This window comes from Rhipicephalus sanguineus, unplaced genomic scaffold (genome assembly GCF_013339695.2).
Source record: "Rhipicephalus sanguineus isolate Rsan-2018 unplaced genomic scaffold, BIME_Rsan_1.4 Seq67, whole genome shotgun sequence".
In the NCBI taxonomy this organism is placed as follows: domain Eukaryota; kingdom Metazoa; phylum Arthropoda; class Arachnida; order Ixodida; family Ixodidae; genus Rhipicephalus; species Rhipicephalus sanguineus.
Window position 1 is genome coordinate 5,948 of NW_023615735.1, and position 18,515 is coordinate 24,462.

General features: G+C 44.5%; 1 protein-coding gene and 1 long non-coding RNA gene across 2 annotated transcripts; both read left to right on the forward strand.

Moving 5' to 3' along the window:
- The first annotated feature begins 655 nt into the window (after nt 1-655).
- LOC119378067 (sodium/potassium-transporting ATPase subunit beta) lies at nt 656-10,916 on the forward strand. Its single transcript, XM_037647312.2, has 6 exons — nt 656-908; nt 1,712-1,852; nt 2,911-3,030; nt 4,435-4,616; nt 7,411-7,524; nt 9,182-10,916. The coding sequence occupies exons 1-6, from the start codon at nt 674-676 to the stop codon at nt 9,419-9,421; spliced, it is 1,032 nt and encodes a 343-aa protein (XP_037503240.2). The 5' UTR covers nt 656-673; the 3' UTR covers nt 9,422-10,916.
- A 1,248-nt stretch (nt 10,917-12,164) lies between these two features.
- LOC125756764 (uncharacterized) lies at nt 12,165-15,313 on the forward strand. Its single transcript, XR_007414728.1, has 3 exons — nt 12,165-12,435; nt 12,884-13,604; nt 14,818-15,313. It is a non-coding gene; the product is annotated as an uncharacterized LOC125756764 (long non-coding RNA).
- The last annotated feature ends 3,202 nt before the right edge of the window (nt 15,314-18,515 follow it).

Genomic DNA, 18,515 nt, shown 5'->3' on the forward strand with positions numbered 1-18,515 from the left:
ACGTTTGAGTTCCAATAAACATTTTATAAAAAAAAGTTAACTTAAGTTCAGGCAATGTCACGCATCAAAGTTAACATAAAAGGAGTTCATAAGCATTTTTTTTTAAAGCTTTGTTGAGTGGAGTAATGGATATGTAGAATAGCGAGGTAGTTATTACCTTTCTTCCATACACGGATTTAACTATCAACTTCATATCTATGTAGCGTTCAAAAGTCCTTACTTTTTTTTTTCTTCTTGAGGGAGGGGGGGGGGGGGGGGGTGGCTGGGAAGATGAAGGTCGGTGAAAGGTTGAAGGAGAACGTACACGTCACTAAAGAAAAAAAAAAAAGAACATCTGTCATATATATTTTTTTTTCTTGACAACAAGCACAATTTGTCCCCAGGGTAACGCCCTGCGATGAGTTTCCAGGTACACTGCAGAACTCGCACCCGAGCTCCCGAGTGGGTAAAAGAGAGAGAGAAGAAAGAATAGCGAGAAGGCTGCTCCGTCCTTTACGTCACTTATCGGCCGCACAGTGATGGAAAATCTGGCACCTCCTGTCGGGGACGTACTACTTGCGGTACAGGTAAAGACCGCAAGAAAATTGAAACACAAAGACTGAGGTTCGGTGGAGGGGATGGTAGGGCAGGGGAAAGGGGGCCGAAAGTCGTCATCGGGCCGGTAGGGCAGGCAATGAGGTCGCCGCACAGGCGGCGCCACCAGTCGTGGCGACGGTGGCGGCGCTGCGAACGCAAATGTGCATCCGGGGCTTTGCCTCAGCGTCATTCCATCGATCGCAGGCGCGCTGCAAACATGGCCGGCAAGGAGGGAGATTACTACAAGGCCGACAAAAAAGAAGGCGGCTTCCTGCGGTTTCTGTACAACCCCGACACCAAAGAAGTATTCGGCCGAACTGGCCTAAGTTGGTGTGAGTACCTGGGACTGTTTTTCTAGTGCAAGCGCATGCTCTAGGCTCACGACGGACGAAGTGCACGAGTTCGGCCAGTGCTACTGGATATCCGATTGCATTGCCCGTCACCTCGCAAGCGAAAGAGGAGGGGGGCTGGGCAAGTTTCTTCCAAGGACGTCGTATCTGCGGCCCCGAGAGTGTCCGGATTTCGGAAGATTCTCTACGAGGGACCGCAGGACGATCGGTGGAATATTTTTGCCGTGTGAGACTGCTTGCCGTCGAAGCTACCCCCCCCTCGCTACCTTCCTCCCTCCACGCCCTTCTCATCCTCGGTATCATGGCTGTCTCGCGGTCAAACTGAGGACATTCATCGCGCACTTCGTCGTTCGTGCCCGTATCGGCGTTTTATGCGTCCGGCTAGTGGACAGGGATCCGAGTGTTGCAGCGTGCACAACCGTAGCTCGTTTTATCGCCGAGATGGAACCAAAGATGAGCGCTTTGCATGGGCTGGTCGCTATGTGAACGACCTTGAGTCGAGCGGTTCGCGTTGAGGCTGTTCGCATGCCGGCCACGCTCCGCGCCCATGCAAGTAGCAGTTATTTCAGTGTACGCAGAAAAAACGAGTTTTTGATCTTCCACGTGGTTTGTTACCGGCTCATTTTTTATCTGTCTCTGGGAAAGCGCGGTACCGCGTAGGATTGAGAAAACAAGTGTTGCGTTGTAGGATCGCAATGGTTTGCAATGCGTTTTATCTGCTTTTCTAACTTACGTGTCACGAAAGTTGCGTTGTTATTAACTTTCATTCGCTCTCTCTTTTGCAGTTAAGATCACCGTTTTCTACATCATCTTCTATGCATGCCTTACTGCATTTTGGACCATTATGCTCATTGTGTTCTACCAGACACTGGACACAATAAGGCCTACATGGGTGCTAGACGGAAGTGCTATCGGAACAATTCCAGGTAAATGTGATCGTGCTGTATTCAGTTTCTTAAAACACGGGCCTGTAATAACGTCCCTCTAGGAGAAACAATAGCAGGCAGTACGATTGATTGTTACATAAAACGTAGTGATGTCTCCCCTATTTTTTGCTCTACAAATAGGATAATCAATGCGACAAACTAGCTTAGAACAGTGCGTGGAGCAAGCGTTAGCCTGTTCACACATGAGACATTGTGACGCACTCTGCTGCTTGTGGAGGACTGTTATCTAAAACGGATACAGCCCATTCTTCGTTTAGGCCGACGCTGTCCTTTTCCTTTGCGCTATCTTGCAGCCCTTCGTATCCTTATGTGGTCTGTAAACAACTCTGCCAGAATGACTTCAAGCAGTAGTACAAGTTACATTTTAACGGAGTAAAGTCTGCTGCAGATAGTTTCCTATATTTTGTCAATGGGAAAGTGTTTAGCATGCAGTGTTAAGTGGCTCAACGTGCCACACAAAGGAGATTTTGTGTGAAGCTTGGGATTATTGTTCATACTTGCTTATAAAAATGCTACTTCACTGCCACAATGCAATGGACGTTTACATACAGCTTTGTGCACCATCTGTGACCTTAACATAGATTTAGAATGTCAAAGATGATCAGGTGGTCAAAACATACCTCTCCACTATGGCTTTCTTTAAAGGTCACATGTGGGCATATTTATCTCTGTTATTCTACATGTTCCATTAATGGTTGGAAGATAGAAGCCAAGCCAACTTTAAAATAGAAGCATAAATCATGCGTTGCTTTAATATTTTGAAAGAGAGTTGCTTTGGGCGTTGCTTTTCTTGTCGCTGCGAATTTAGTACTTGGTGGAAACACTGAAGATATTAGTCATGCCAACCAGTCGCAAAGATTTGTTCAGATAAATTCACGCACCACATTTTATTGGCTGGATCAGGTGTCACATGTTCATTTATTCTGACATTCACAGTGCTGTAGCATTGTTATAGTTCACAAATCTCAAGTGCCACCAGCTCTGGGCATAATAAATAGCCAACTTGACGCATAACATATTCCATCATCTCTTGACAGGGTTGGGCTTCCGCCCGCGACCACCAGAGAAAAATGTTGACAGCACCCTCATCTACTTCAAGGCTGGCACCGGAGGCAACTGGAAATACTGGGTAGAGGATCTTCAAGAGTTTCTGAAGGGTGAGTGAGCTAAGAGGGATTATTGTCTTTTCTTCCTTCATAGGCAATCTGAAGCAGCAGTTCACCTGGTTGGCAGCTTTGCCATTCAAAGAACGGGCAGCCCATGTGATGACACGGTAACATAGTGTTCCACTGCTGAACTTGAAGTTGTGGGTTTGACCCTATCTGTGGCAGATGCAATTGATAAAAGAGCGGGGGGGGGGGGGACAAAACGTAAAACCGGTCATGCACATTGATCTAGATACTTGTTAAAAATACCCCATACCACAGAAATTAATCTAGTGTCTCCCACTACAGCTCCCACATGTTCCTTCGGAACTTTGTACCCTAAAGTATTATTTTGCTTTTGTACTCAGGAGTACTACCAGGGTTTGGTTTTTTTTTCATCAATAGGGAGCTTAGTAGTAGTCTGGCGCCATTGATTAAAGATAGTTTAGTGATTTCATTTCATTGATGGCTAGAATTCAGAGATAGTGTACCATGCAGTACCGGTGGTCTTGCAGTATGTGGATACTGTAATCTTTGGATAAGCTCGCACAGGGTGTCTGCACAGTTACCAATGTAAGCTTCGGACATGCTCAGTTATTTGAGCGGCTTTGTTGCATCGCCACTGGCACCACGGACTTTACGTCGAATTGAAATTGTTTTGTCTTGCAGCACGCTGCAGTTAACTTTTAACTGTGCCTGGAAGACCGCAGGATAATTCTGCACCAATTGGAGCAGAAAGAGTTGATCATAGCCGGTGTGGTCACTAACCATGATGCCCGTTGCATTTTCAATGCCGGAACTAGCAGATCATAGCTGAGCTAGTCGTCTTGGACCACGCACAAAATCCGAGACAAGCAGAGTTTATTTTTCTTCTTTTTCATCTATTATAATTTTTTGTTAGTTGTAATCAAGCAGCTGAGAGTGGTCTGAACTTCACAGTTTATGTATGCACGTAATGATGAGGGTGGTAAATAAGTTGGAAAAATGGCGGGCAGTGACTTCACATAAGAAAAAATGGACTCATTCAACTATCGGACTGCTGCCAACTTCCATTTGTTTCAGCGACTGGACACTTGGTAGACCGTGTAATGTTTGCCTGTTTGTTTTGATCGTATTAGCATGGCAGGTGCCAGCTGATCTGCTTTTTTTATGCATGCAGCAATATGTGGACAGCATTTTTTGCCATTCCTGAATAGTCTTTTATTTGCCAGCGAATCCAACATATCGGACTACTAGGCGGTCCTCTCGAGAAAATTTCGAGTTGATTGCTATGGTTTGGGCTGATACAAACTGATTCATGAACATTCTGGTGATGAAAAGCTTGTTTCTTGGAACTCCACGTGACAGACCACATTTGTAATGTAAAATTAAGTGTCTGTACTTGAATGCTTACGCATGCATGCAATGCTTTTTCAGACTATGACCGGCAAGAAGCGGACGGTGAGCACCTGCGTACATGCAGCTTCGAGCAGCCCATTGACCCCAAAGAAAACAAGGCATGCCGTTTCGCTCTCGAGAACATTGCTAGCAACTGCTCCAGTGCTCAGCAGTTCGGATACGAGTATGGCCAACCATGCGTCCTCCTGAAGCTCAACAGGGTATGCTGCTTATCCTCCATTTTGTTTCATTTGAACTACTAAATATCAAAGAAAAGTAGGTAAAAAGTATATTTCTCTTGTTTGTAAATTACCTTTCCACAATGCCAAAATTGCCGCTCTTGCAACAAGAAGCTGTTTGTTAAACCTGAAGACTCACAAACAGTATAGGTGGCAGAACCACCTTGACATTTTTGCACGAAGTGGCCATGTTGTCAACTTACTTTGCGACGGTATGCTTGGAACTACGTGGTTCTTATTAACAAAAATTACTCACATTGCATTCTAAGGAAGCCAGAGACCTATCATAGCAAGTTTCAAGAAATTTCATGGAGCCAGTGTAGCCAAAATGCTAAAAGAATGCTTTCAAATTTTTTACATGACATTTACATTCTGGCGCTGAAATGTCTGTGTTAATTTTGAAAATGACTTTGACCTTCGGTTTTTAATGAATGTCATAAAATTAATGACAATATAGTTATCAGATAATAATTTTTCATTCGAAAACTGGTTAGTTCTCCTAGTTAAGGGTCCTGTAAATAAATATTTGTCTTCGTAACGGCTGGTAAAATATATTTGAGAAAATATATCAATGTACAGTGATTCATGAAACTCGAAGTGCCATTCTTGTTGCAAGGCAACTCATGTTGTGCAACTTGGTTGGCTTTCAGTGGTAGGTGTCCTGTTGGTATGGTTGTGCGTGTAGGGGGAAATGTCTTCTGCATAGTCTTGTAGAAATTGACCATCTTTTTTTTTTTTTTTTTTTTGTAGCTCACCAGAAACTTTGACACAAGTTGTGCTTGTTGACATGCTTGTTTGCAGTTGTGCAACAATGAAACAATTTCAGTCCTTGGGCTGAGAAACAGATTTTTGTGTCCACATTTTCAGGGCACTATGGTAGTACACATCAGTTGAACAAACTGCACTACAGCACTCAGTATCTTAACAATTGATCGTATAGTTCAAATTGGAGGTGTACATTTAATGTTAGGCTTTGATTTTAAGCATGGATGGCAGAGTAGTGCACGCATTGCTTGGTCATATTCCATAACTTCTGCACCTTTTGCTACCAGCTCAGGTAGGCCGGTGGCCAGCCATGTTCGTGGTCAGGCTTTTCGATTCTAGCATTGGTGGCTACATTTTGATGGGAATGAAGTGTCTAAATGCAGATTTGCTTATCTTTAGGTTAGTACTTAGGTTGTTGTTTTTGGAGTAGAAGTCTTGATTAAATTTCAGCAGCTTTTACTGTCGGTGCGTGCAATAACAGCCAAGCGCAGACAGCTTTTTGAACAGCGAAGCTGTTTAAGCTCGGAGAAGGCCCCTTTAGTTGTGAACAGAAATTCATAACGAATTGGCACGTGCTCTCTTCGTCCTCTTCTTCAACTTCAGCTCGCTCCCAGAAAAGGTGCCGATTTGTCCGTCGTGGGATGCAATAATTCTGATGGGCGAGAGAACGAGTACAGGGAGAGAAAGAAAGAGAGAGAGAAATTCTTGGCGAAAAGCTTTTTTTGGTCAAGGTGGGTTTCAAACCCATGATCCAAAGGGGGAGTGTCGTAACCACTCAGCTATCACACTAGCAGAACAAGCATTTATGGGAACCATATGATTGTGTTGCTATGGGCGAGAGAATGAGAAAAAGATAGAACGATACAGAAATGGAGAGATTGAAAGAAAGAGAGAGAAAGAAGGCAGAGCATAGCCATGTGTAATATAGTTTGGCAAGGGTGTGGGAAAAGGAAATGAGGGTGAGCAGGAGGGGAGAGGGCAAAGCATGGTATACTCTTGGAAAGGGATGTGAGGAGGAGGGAAAGGCCACCAGCTCTGCAGTTTCCGCAGTCTTCGGACCATTGGTTTGCAGCTGCCTTAATTTTTGTTAGTGTGCACACTTCAAATTTAGCAGGCAGGTCAGCTTGGGGCTTCAAGAGCACACCCTCACAAGCAGTGTGAAATTCACAACAATGTCTAATAAAATGGTGGTCATTGCAGATTTGTCCCGCAACGTGACTTTTTGCCGTTAGCTTAAAGTGTAATATAACTTTTAGCTTGAATACACTCAAAGTAACACTTCATTGTGGTGCTGTGCTGGAACATTGCTCACCATCTGTTTATGGTCGCCATTTTATGATGGCAGTTGCGAATTTGCTGTCCAGGCTGGCTCTTATGGTAAACTGCTTTGAACACTGCATGATATGGTATTAGTTTCATATTAGATAGCACTGTGCAGGCATTCGATGAATATTCTAAAAAAAAAATATGTTGTTAGAACTTGATGAACATTGTAAAGAAATTCATTTTGAGATACCAATTTCGCTTTAAAAGATACCTTCCTGGGGCAAGTGCTTTCAATGGACTATTAGTCACCCATGGGGTCAGGTGTGTGTGTTGACTAGCCTAATTTGAATTATTCAAAATATTCAGTTTGTACCCATTTAAATTTGAAAGGGTCAGACGGTACCATTAGTCAAGGTCGAACTAGCTGAAAATTTCATAACTATATAATACAATTAGCTGAAGTCTGTTGCAGTGGTGGGGTCTTCAGCATGATACTGCGACATTTAGGCTATAGCATTGCATTATTGAACTTTGTTCATACTGGGCTTCAGCCCAGGAGGCGAAAGGGTAGTGCCAGAGCAAAAAAAAAAGAAGTGGTGGGGGGCTTTGTTTTGGCACCATATGCTATTGAAAAGAGTGTAGCATCTTCAAGTTTTCCTGTGTTGCGGGGCTAATTGTTCCTTTAGTATATTGCTTCTTCGTTGGTAACTGCTTGCTGTCAATTCACTGGTCACTCTCTTTTCAGATTTTCGGCTGGGTACCAGAACCTTATGACAATGGCTCATACCCACAGAAGCTTCCAGACAATGTCAAGAACGACTACAACCCGAACTACGTCTACATCACTTGCGAGGGAGAGGCAAGTCTCGTTTTACATGTTACACCTGTCGTGTGATACGCGATTCCCCACTGCCGAGGCATATCTCTTGTAATGTTGCAACGTCTCATCTATTAGTACCAGTGTATTATTAGTACCGCTGGAAGTCAAATCACCAAAGAAAAGTCAGACTTAGATTCATAACTGAGTTTGGCGAGTAGATACAGAGAAACGAGAAGGGGGGACACTGCTTTAAAAAAAAAACTTTGTATTTCTTGATCTAGTTTGATGAAACCTGGTGAGTTTATGTATATTTGTGTGTAGTTTTTAAAATACAAATTATTTCATGTGCCCTTTAGGGAGCAAGATTTTTTCTAAACTGAGAGAGTTACAATGTAACTCAGCATATCACAATAATCTGGAATCAGAACTGCGTGCAGTGCAGCAAAAGTGAACGTTCTAAACCCATTTAACAAAACTTGTGGTATGTTGAACATTTCCGAGTGAGTCAATTTCAAGCTTGGATTTCACTCATGAATGTTCACCATATCTTAAGTTTTGTTCTGATGGCGGTAGAACGTCCATTTTGGCTGCACTGCACACAGTTCTGATTCCAGATTATTGTCATATGCTGATTTACTTTATAACTCTCTGTTTAGAAAAAATCTTGCTCCGCAAAGGGCACATGAAATATTTTGTATTTTAAAAACTACACACAAATACACATAAACTCACCAGGTTTGATCAAATTAGATAAAGAAATTAAAAAATTTTTAACAGCACTGTCACCCATTCCCATTTCTCTGCATCTACTCACCAAACTCAGTTATGAACCTAAGTCTATGACTTTTCTTCATATTTTGTATTTTAAAAAATACGCATCATACTAAAAAATAATTTGATATTTGAAATTGACACGCAAATATACGTAAGCTGAGTAAGTTTCATCAAATTTAATCAAGAACAAAAAAATTTAAGTGCCATTCTCGCCTTTTAAATGGATCAGTTTCTTAGCAAAGAACAATTGTCTATCTATATTTGGACATCTGCCAGATATATGAAAAACAATTTTCTTCTTTTGAAGATCTGTATATGTATTCACCCCTGCTTGGACTCAAATGGGTCTGCAGTATTTATAAATAAACAAAGCAAATAAATAAATAGTGAGCTTTTTTAAGCAAGGTACAAAAATGGTGGAGTAAACGTTACTCCCATCCTTGTTGAGAACCCTCTTAAGGGTGATCATTGAAGTAACGTCTTCGGGGAACTGTTTTGTGGTTTGTGTTTTTGCACGCCTGCAGCTATCAACTTGTACATTGAAAATTGCCAAGCGTTGATTTATCGAGCATGGTTGTAAAGAATAGTCGGATATGACAAAGGGATTCAAATTGCATTAAAGTCACAGAGTAAACATGCATGTGCTTAAATGAATATCAGATAAAATGAAGCAATATCTCTGTGAGATGGGACTGTTATAATGAGGTTTCTGCGTGTGTAGCTTTAATTCAGTGCTCTTCCATGTTAACTTATTCGTCATGTCCTTTAGAATGTGCGGCTGTTACTGCAAGCAAGTAAAATTTTTGCGCTCTTTGATACTGGCTCTCTGCTTTGCCACAGATGAGTTTTTGCTGTAGCAGATGTGTGGATGGGGCGACTGACCTCACTGTCTCACCTTCCCGACACTTTTTTCTCTCTACAGAACGTGGCCGATGTGGAGAGCATGGGCCCTCTGGCGTACTTCCCCAGCAACCGCATCGAGAATTTCTACTTCCCGTACAAGAACACTCCGGGCTACCTGTCGCCCTTCGTGTTCGTCCAGTTCCTGCGGCCCGAGCGAGGCGTCCTCATCAACATGGAGTGCAAGGCGTGGGCGAAGAACATCAAGCACGACCGCCAGGACCGCATAGGCAGCGCCCACTTTGAGCTCATGGTCGACTGAGCCATCCTGCGTTTTACCACGTGTGCCCTTCGCAGTGGCACGCGCTTCTTCGTACACAAAACATGTGTGATGCTAGCATCGCCGAAAAACCAGCTTCTGTCCTCTCTCCCTCCACTTTTTCATCTATCTCTGTTCCTTCCGCCAACCCACCACCCTTGCAAAATCATAATGTACGTGTATTATGTGCGCTGCTCGGTTCTTGGTGCCAGTGAAGTCGGGAGAACATTGGTGAACCCTTTTACGTTTTCGTTGTCGTTTTCACTTTTATTTTTTAGACAGCCTCTGCATTTCATTGTATTAGTGCATTCCCGGTTAAGCCTATAATATAAAGAACTAGTCTGCTGCCACTTTTCTTTTATTTCCCCTTCAGTCACAGTTCATTGCTACTTATCGTTCCGCTGGCACTGTCTCGACGGGTCAACAAGAGAGGCATCTGTTTCGAAAGCGTTTCAGAGCTCCACCACTTCCTTTTCGCTTTCGCTTATTCAGAGGCAGCTCTTTTCCACGGACATTCCAGAGAACTGCAGCAGCGCGTCTGCGATCCTTATCACTTTATTTTTTTTTCTTCATTGCTCCCCTCTTACCTTCTCGTACGCTGCTGCCGCTTCTCTATCGTAGTTGTTGCATATTTCATATAGGTTGTTGGGTCGCAATTCACTGCCCGATTGTTCTTATATTTTCTTTTTCTTTTTTTTTTCAGTTTTTGAGATTTAGATGTAAAAAGAAAGTCGACACTGCAAGGAGTGTCAGTTGTTTTTCAAAGTCGTGGGTTTTCCCCCCTTCTGTCACTCCCCGCATGTACTGAGACGTGCGGGGTCGCGCCGCCAAGTGGATCTCTCGAGCAAACTTTAAAAAAGTCACAAGGGTTTGCACGTGCGGGGATTTTCGTGGCACATAATGTTAGGCTAGAATTTCTCTCGCTTGCCCCTGTAGCAACCTCGCGCATAGTTCCAGACACATAGGCATTCATTTGAAACGGTGCCGGAATGCCGCGTTTGGGAGTCTTTGCCGAGCCACTGAAGAAAAAAAAAACGCCACACATGCACCGCTGCCGTTCTTTAACACAACCCGGTGACAGACCCTCTAGTTTGTGATAGCTTGTTCTAGGATGATGAGTTGTTTGCCACCAGGCAAAATGGGTACTATCTGCCAGGCTGGCACAAACGTGCCACATCCGAGGAGGTAGCAGTGGTTGTTATTTCAAGCCCTTGAAAAGGTGCCACAGTGAAGTCTGAGGTGTGGAGGCGAAGTCAGCGCATTTGCAATTGTGTGTTCTTGGCACAGTTGGACTGCAGAGAAACAGGCTCATGCACACTCGGGCGCAGCTGTGATGTTGAGAAAGCTCTTGTTGTCGAGGCAGCCCTTCAAGATTTTTTTTCTTTATCCGTTGCGCGTGTGCTGGTGTTGTCACTGTAGAAATGTGCCCAACACACTGTGACAGGGGATTACCTTGTACGTACGCTATTGCTTGGAAGAGTAAAAGTTATTGACACTTTGTCCTTTGTCTGCGCTTCATGCATTTAGTTTTGACGTATGCCTTTTAGGGAAGCATTTGCAGAAATGCGTAAAGTTTGGCCGTGTTGGGATTCAGAGATACGTGCCCAGGCTAACTTTTCTTCTATGTGTGCGGTCAATAGCTTGTTATTGGAGTTCAGCTGCAATGGTCGCATTGACTGTCTAAGATATTATTACCAGCTGTAAATAAAATGCACCTAAGTTGGGATCACACCTGGTCTTTTATTCTGAAACTGCTGCTGTACTACAGTAGACTCCTGTTAAACGAAAGCTGAAGGGACCAGGAAAATATGTTTCATTTAACAGGAGTTTCGTTTACTGAGAGATGAAAAGGGGTGCAGAATTCAAGCACAAAACCAATCATGTTAGAGGCAGTTGTTCCATTTAAGCAGCAATTTCATTTAAGAGAGTTTCGTTTATTGAGAGTCTACTGTAATTGTTTCTTAAAGGGGTCGAGAACCACCCAGAATGTGCGAGATGTTTCTTGATATGAAAAGATTGTAAGTTATTGGGATAGAATTAAGTATGCGCTTCATGATTTAAGCAGGTATTATGTAATTGATACGGCATAGTAAAGCAAAAATAGTCCTGGAGCCTTGCGGAAGTTCACGGGAAGATGGACGCTTGAAGCGATTGAAGAATTTCTTGCCTTCAGCGACACCCCGTGTTCACGGATTTTTAAATATGTGTACATGACTTACTGTGTGTAGTTGACTGTTGATTGCACCATATGTGTGGCTTAAAATTAGTCTTTATATTATATATGGATTTACATTTTATTGTATTCGTGTTGCAAGGGGGGGGGAAATATTCTTGCTGACAAGTGGCTCTGCCTTCGCGGTAGCAAGTGTAGGTGTACACGTGCGTCGTCCCTTCTTGCATGGCGTCGCGTACAAATGCTCAAGTTTGCACGCGAGTACACTCCCAAGATCTGCTGTCTCTCTTGCGAGATGTAAAATGTCATTGCCTAATTATGCTGTAAATTGGTGCCAACCTTACCTGGAAGCACTACTGGCATATCTCAACACTTGACAACAACACAGGCCTACATTTGCTGACACTTGCCTATCGCTTTTTCCAGTGTTAGGCGTAGGGTTGCCACCTTTCCACCAGAAAAAACTGCTCTTCAATGGGGGGGGGGTACTTATACAGCTGGTTGAATTTATGCAGAAAAAAAGACTCCTTGTTCAGCCTTTGACATGCAGTGCAATGTTTGCCTAGTCAGAAGTCAACATAATGTACAGTACTCACGGATTCAACCGCGACATCAAAATTTAGTATATATCGGCGTGTATGCGCAATTGCTCGAGATAACCACATCATGTCGCGACGAATCTGGTCTCTAAAGGTAATGTTGGCTCTGATCTACACGTTTGAGTCGAAATCGCACCGATATGGCCTAAACTGAAGACTGTAGAAACGAAAACTTGTGCATTTCTTAGCCCTAAATTGTCCTATTTTAATCCATGAGTACTGTACATGTACAAAAAAATAAATAAGTGCCATCACATGCATAGAGTTTCCTAAAATTAACTAGAGGGGACTCTGGCGCTGCGATCATTCAACCTCCATGGGAATGATGGGTAGTACACGGATTTGCCTAGTCTTCGAACTTGCAGGCTTCGAACACACTTGTGGCTTTGTTTATTGCTGTGTTTTGGTTTTCTTTCCGATAAAAGAATGGATCGTTGTGAATTTCGTGAACCAAGTTTGAATTGGCTCATTAAAGTGGTGAAGTGGCAACTGCTGACTTTTGCTGAACTTCGTGTTGGCGACAAAGCGAGATGCTGGCGACGCGGAGCCAACAGATCCGAAAGAACGAAGTTTAGACAAATCCTGTACTACCAGCGTTCCCATGCTGGCTGAAGTGCCATGCGTTTGCGCTCCCATAAGACACTAGGCGCCAGTGTTCTCACTCTAGTAAGTATTGTAGGAAACTCTTATGAGCACATGTATGCCGTCCATTCGGGACGTAAAGCCCCAGCAGTTATTACTAATACATGTGTTCCGCGGCAAGGAGCCAGCTCTCGTTCTCAGGTTGATATCTCTAAGCCTTTCGTAACAAGACATTGACACAATTTTCGCTACAGGTGGAAAATTTACACTCGTGATGCAAGCACATAGTCGCTGATGTTGATTTTTCGCTCTTGTTAATTGATCGGTACTACTGGAGGGATCTTACTTCGAGTTTTTGTGGTCACAAGGCAGAAGTTGGTTGAAAATTGCATGATGATTTTGGTGATCCGAAGAAAAATATTTATCGTAGTATCTTCGAAGTTGCTGAATTTACGCTTATAAAATGCAAAAAAATAATCTCAATGCGACGATCAAAAACCCGGCCAACAATGGCTGGACATAGGGGCGGACTGGCAACTGGTCCACTGTCGAATAAAACGGTCGGGCCGGTTTAAAACCGTAGAAGTGGCGACCCTAGTAAGGCATCGTCATTGCTGCAGACTGAGAATTGCTGATACTGTACAATGGACCAGCATGGCCTGCTGTCGCACGAAATGAAAGTATAGCCGCGTACTGTGACTCGCTGGTTACATGCTGAAATGGCTTTGTAAGGCTGCTTCCTCTGCCTCTCTGTCTTCACACAATCTGCAAAATTTAGATGTGCATAGTTTACATCCAGCTCGCTTTGACTCTATTGGAAGTGTTTTGATGTGTAAAGAAATACAGTAATACCTCGTTAACTCGAACTCGCATATCTCGAAAAATCGGCTAAGTCGAAGTTTTCCGCGGTACCGAACAATTTCCCATAGGTGCAATGTATTTATTGCCCTTTATCTCGAAGTGTTTCCGTGCCCACTTTCGGTTATCTCGAAATCTCGACTGAGAATTGAACCAAAACTTCGCCGCCAAACCGTTTCACAAAATACTAGCGGCAAAATGTCATACGTTTCACAAGGTTCGCGCGAGGCTGCCGCGTTTACGACGAAGTGGACACTGTTCCCGAAAGTAAAGTCGGAACCTAGCGGAATACCAACTTTGTCGAGCAACCCTGTTGTCACGTCATGTGACGCTATAGACGTGCACATAAGCAGGCCCTGCAAAATAGCTCGGGTCGTACACGTTTTGTTTACAGTCAGAGATGCGATTTCAGCGTTTTATTTACGCAAGGCACGTCGCGCCATGCGTCGCGCGGATTTTTTCGTCGGCCGTGCGATGTGGTGAGGATAACGCCACCAAAGCAAAGCAAGTCACTGATGCTGCAATGCAAAGAAAGGTAGCCCTAATCAAAGAAACTGATTCGAGGCTCGAAGTTTCCGGACGTCAAAACGGCGCTGAATGTGTGGCATCGTGCGAGAGGAGCCCCTTCCAGTCACATCGACAGATAAGGCCGATTCTCTGGACTTAGCGGTAGGCTAAACTGACCTAGCCTGCAACATCGGCTGGTTTGACCATTTTCTTAAGCCAAACAACGTGGCGTCACGCACAGTGATCGCGGCAGCGTCGACGCAGCTACTCGAGGGGTGACGACATCCGCCGAAGCAAGAAACATGCTTCGCTTGATGCGAAAATAATTTGAGTGCAGCGGCGCGGACGATCGGCACGTGCGATGTGTTAAGCAACTCGAGAAAGCTTTGCTAGGTGCAAGTGTTGCTGAGTGGCAGACCAGCCTTAGTCGGTCTCTCTGCACTAAATAAAAAGGCAGTGCCGAAAAACACAGCTGGTTAATAGCGTTGGTATGTCATTATTTTTCTTCAAAACCTTTACAAAGAGCCAGTTTGGCGCTCCTGTTAAGAAACTGGTCCAGTAGGGATAAACGTTTCTAGATAGAACTGAACTTCTCAATGGAATTTGCTCCCAACTTGCTTATCTCGAAAATCTGCTTATCTCGAAATTTTTTCTGGTTTTTACTACTTCGAGTTAACGAGGTATTACTGTAGCAGGAAGATTAAGTGAACGGCAAATAATTAGAGGTGTTGCAAGCGTATGTTGCCAATGTGTTCTTTTTGCCTCTTGAGAGAAAGGACGCTGCTAGCATAAGAGGTGGAAAGGTCACTCTTTGGTACGCTAGTCTATGCTTGGATAAATGGGGACAGAAGGGATATTGAAAAGGCACTAATCGTCTCCAAGTAAGTGTAATGCGAGGGTTTATTGGTCAGCTGCCGTCCCGTGCAAAGATCATATGATGCCTTCTGGCAAAAAGAGTTTCTACACTTGCCGCCTTGGATATGAGTGGCGCTGGCTAACGTTCCCAGGGAGGGATTACACATATAGAAATAGCCAATGAAGTGGATGAGCAACAACCTTCTGTTGTTGCTCAATCAGTAGAGCACCAGACACTTAATTTAAAGGTTGTGGATTGTGATCCCACCAACAGAAAGTGTGATTTCTTTATCCTGTTAATTCATTTCAATTTGTCATAATTGCTACCATTAACGTTAAAGCCAACCAATTAATGTTCCCATATGCTTGCCTTGGACTAATTGTCTGTTCTAACTAGCTGCCTAGCTAGAACTTCTAACCATTCTCGTTAGGCAATTTCCACGCCGCTGGGCAGTCTCTGGAAATGGCAGTTCGGGATGTCATGTTGGTTGGGCCTGAAACGAATGCCTTTACTTTCTCGGTAGTTTGTAATTCAACAGAAATGACTTGCTAAGGGGAAATTAAAGTGGTGTCATTTCGGCACTTCACTTCCCTTATATTAGAAACAATTGACTGTATTGGTGGAGGCACAAACATTGGGACCTTGTTTGCTAATCGTTTATACTACAAAGAACAAAATGCAGCGAGCTGCCTAAGCGACGCGAAGGGGGGGGGGGTGCTGTGAGGGGGGTAATTGCACCCCTACCTACCCCCATTCATAACTGATGACTTACATTTGTGACGAATGATACTGGTGTGCCTGTCCTTTTTTTTATTCTTTAATTTTTTAAAGGCCAGAGCCTTAGGTGCCTCAACAAACGTGAAAATTGACTGGTGTGATGCAAAAAAAATCATCTGATGACGTCACATATTGCCAAAATTTGTGGCGTCATATCACATGACAACATTATACCAGGCTAGTGAAAGAAACCCACGTGACTGGTACGGCAAATTGAGGCGCCATCTATGGACTGGGATCAGAGTTAAAATCTGCGTTCCGTTTCTTTTCTTCCAACTATATTCAACCCCCTCTCTGGCGGGGATCAACTCCCTCTCCTCCGGGAGGCGCGCTTTCCGCCGCCTTGCTGGCGCCGCCGACTTTGAAATCCGTTGGAAAGTTTCGTGTCTGGCGTTGGTAAGGCGGTGCGTTAGCCGTCGGTCGCTCGTCCGTTTCACGGTGGCGCGCTCGCTGTGTGCTTGTGCGACGCGATGTTTTACGACTCCGGGATGTTCGTGCATAGTGCTTTGTTGCTCGAATACTTCCAGAACAAAGTCCCGGAATATATGTGCCGCCCCCAAAAGAACAACAGGTGAGCGGCCCTTTGAGTCGCGGTTTCATTGTGTCAGTTTGATTCACGTCCATACCGAGTAGCTGTTCTCTGCAGTGGGGCTAGTTATGTTTTCAAAGCTGACTGATTCGAAAAGGGCACGATGCTGCGTTTAAATCGTATACGAACAAGCAGCGGACATGAAGCCCATGCGACGTAACTATATTCGCAATGCCCACGAACTATAGGTGGCGCGCCGTGCTTTTCAATATGGCGCCAGGAGGAGGGTCAACCCGTTTGTTAGCATAGGAACAGATAGGAGTGCGGACGTACGGACCGTGCCACTTTCACCGGATGAAGTCATGAGCTAAAATACTATGAGACATATGAGACTAAAATACTTTTCCCAACCATGGAAAGTGCTAAGTACTCGCCACCTATTATTTGCTGCGAAGTGAAAGGTTATATTTCAGCTCTGTTACCGTGCATAACGATGCTTTGCGAAATCCTGTGCGTGCTACATAAACCTGTATGAACTAGAATTGACGTATGAGCTGAACGGCACTCCGAGGTAGTACTTACCGAGCCTGCCTGACGGATTTGCCGCACTAGTAGACCGCCATCGAGTAGTGCCATCGCTGCTGCGCGGTGATGATGGCTTGCAAACATAAAAGGTGTTCTGTGATAATACCCCGTCGTCATTACTTGCGCAGTCGAAAACGCGGAGTTACGTTCTTCAACGGAACACAAGCATTTAACATGCCATTCAGTAGCGCTTGTGTCACAGCCATGGCTGAGACTCTAGCCGTGTGTACTTCACTCGCATGTTGCAGGTTCGATCAGCACGATCGAAACATGAATATCGAAAAGAATAAACACGTATGCTTTTCGCAACGTCGAAGAAGTTTCGCCGAGAGGCGTGGATTGTGGCCGTGACTGCACGTTCCATCGCTCTAACCATTTCGCTTCGTTGGTCGAGCTCGAGCATGTTGGCGGCATGCGGCGCTCCATAATATCCACAATAATTGTGATACATGCCAATGCACAGAGGAACTATGCTTTATTTGATCTCGCTCAAGGATATTATACATTAAATACAATCAAAGTGACTTACGAGCGTGAAAGAACATTAACGCACGAGGGGACGTGAAGTGCAACTCGCTCCTCGTGAGTTAGCAGCTGGTGGTTCATCGTCGCTGTCACTCTCGGTGCTTTCACAGTCTTCTACGTCCAGTGAAAAATCCTCGTCGTCTAGATAGTTTCTTTCTACATCACTGCTGAAAGCAATCTGAAGAATTTCCTCCGCCGAACGACTTCGACCACGTTTACAATTAGACGTCTGGGCACGGAGAACATCTTCCCAATCTTGCTCTCAGACCGGTCAACAAGCGAAATCGCTTGCAGTGTGCTGCCACCTATCAACAAACGTACAAAAACAAGCGGCGCAGCGGTGGCTATGAAACCCAACACACTGGCGAAGGACGGCGTGGAAAGCGTTCGCTCCACGAAGGCGTCGAGCAGACGCGTCCTCGAATGATTGAAACGGTCGCTCGCACGCTTCGTAACAGCGCTTGCTGACAAAGGATAGAGGCCCTATTTTATCACCAACTTGAGATCGCTCAGTTATACATGAGCACATCGCGAGCCCGCGCGACCTCCCTCCCGCGTGCAGTGTTATGGGACTCATGCACTACAAGAAACACTGACCAATTATTATATGCAAGTAAAACACGGTGAGCTTCAACTGAATATGTCAGACGATAACATTTAACTTACCTACGTGGCTACAGAAAGCCTCGCGAAGCTGATAGTATGTGTACACTGTGGGCTAGCATTGAAAGCGCGAGTTGCCACGTATTTTAACGAAAACTTCGCGTCTCGCAAGAACGAATCAGATTTCTCGTGTCACGGAGGGCCCGGTTTGTTCACTGATGCAGGGAACATGCAAAGTCGTAGTGTTCCTTTCTTGCCAACGCGTTAACACTGAGGCTAGCACAGCCGAACAAGGGAGCGACTGCATAGTGCCGCCATTTTGTCGTCTACTAACCCTCCTCGAGAGGACGCTCCTGAATTCCGCTCGGTGGCGCGACAGTCTATGGGCATTGCGAATAACTTACCTTGCTCCCTCACCGCGTTGTTCACTGATGACAACTTGCACCACGTACTTGTACCTCTCGAAACCCAGTTCTGAAAGGTAATTTGAACACACACAGTAC

Bases quoted from the DNA above. Each gene is read 5' to 3' on its own strand.
- LOC119378067 (XM_037647312.2), top strand. From the start codon at position 674: ATGAGGTCGCCGCACAGGCGGCGCCACCAGTCGTGGCGACGGTGGCGG. The intron at 4,617-7,410 runs GTATGCTGCTTA...CTCTCTTTTCAG, and splicing joins TCCTCCTGAAGCTCAACAGG to ATTTTCGGCTGGGTACCAGA. The intron at 7,525-9,181 runs GCAAGTCTCGTT...TTCTCTCTACAG, and splicing joins ACATCACTTGCGAGGGAGAG to AACGTGGCCGATGTGGAGAG.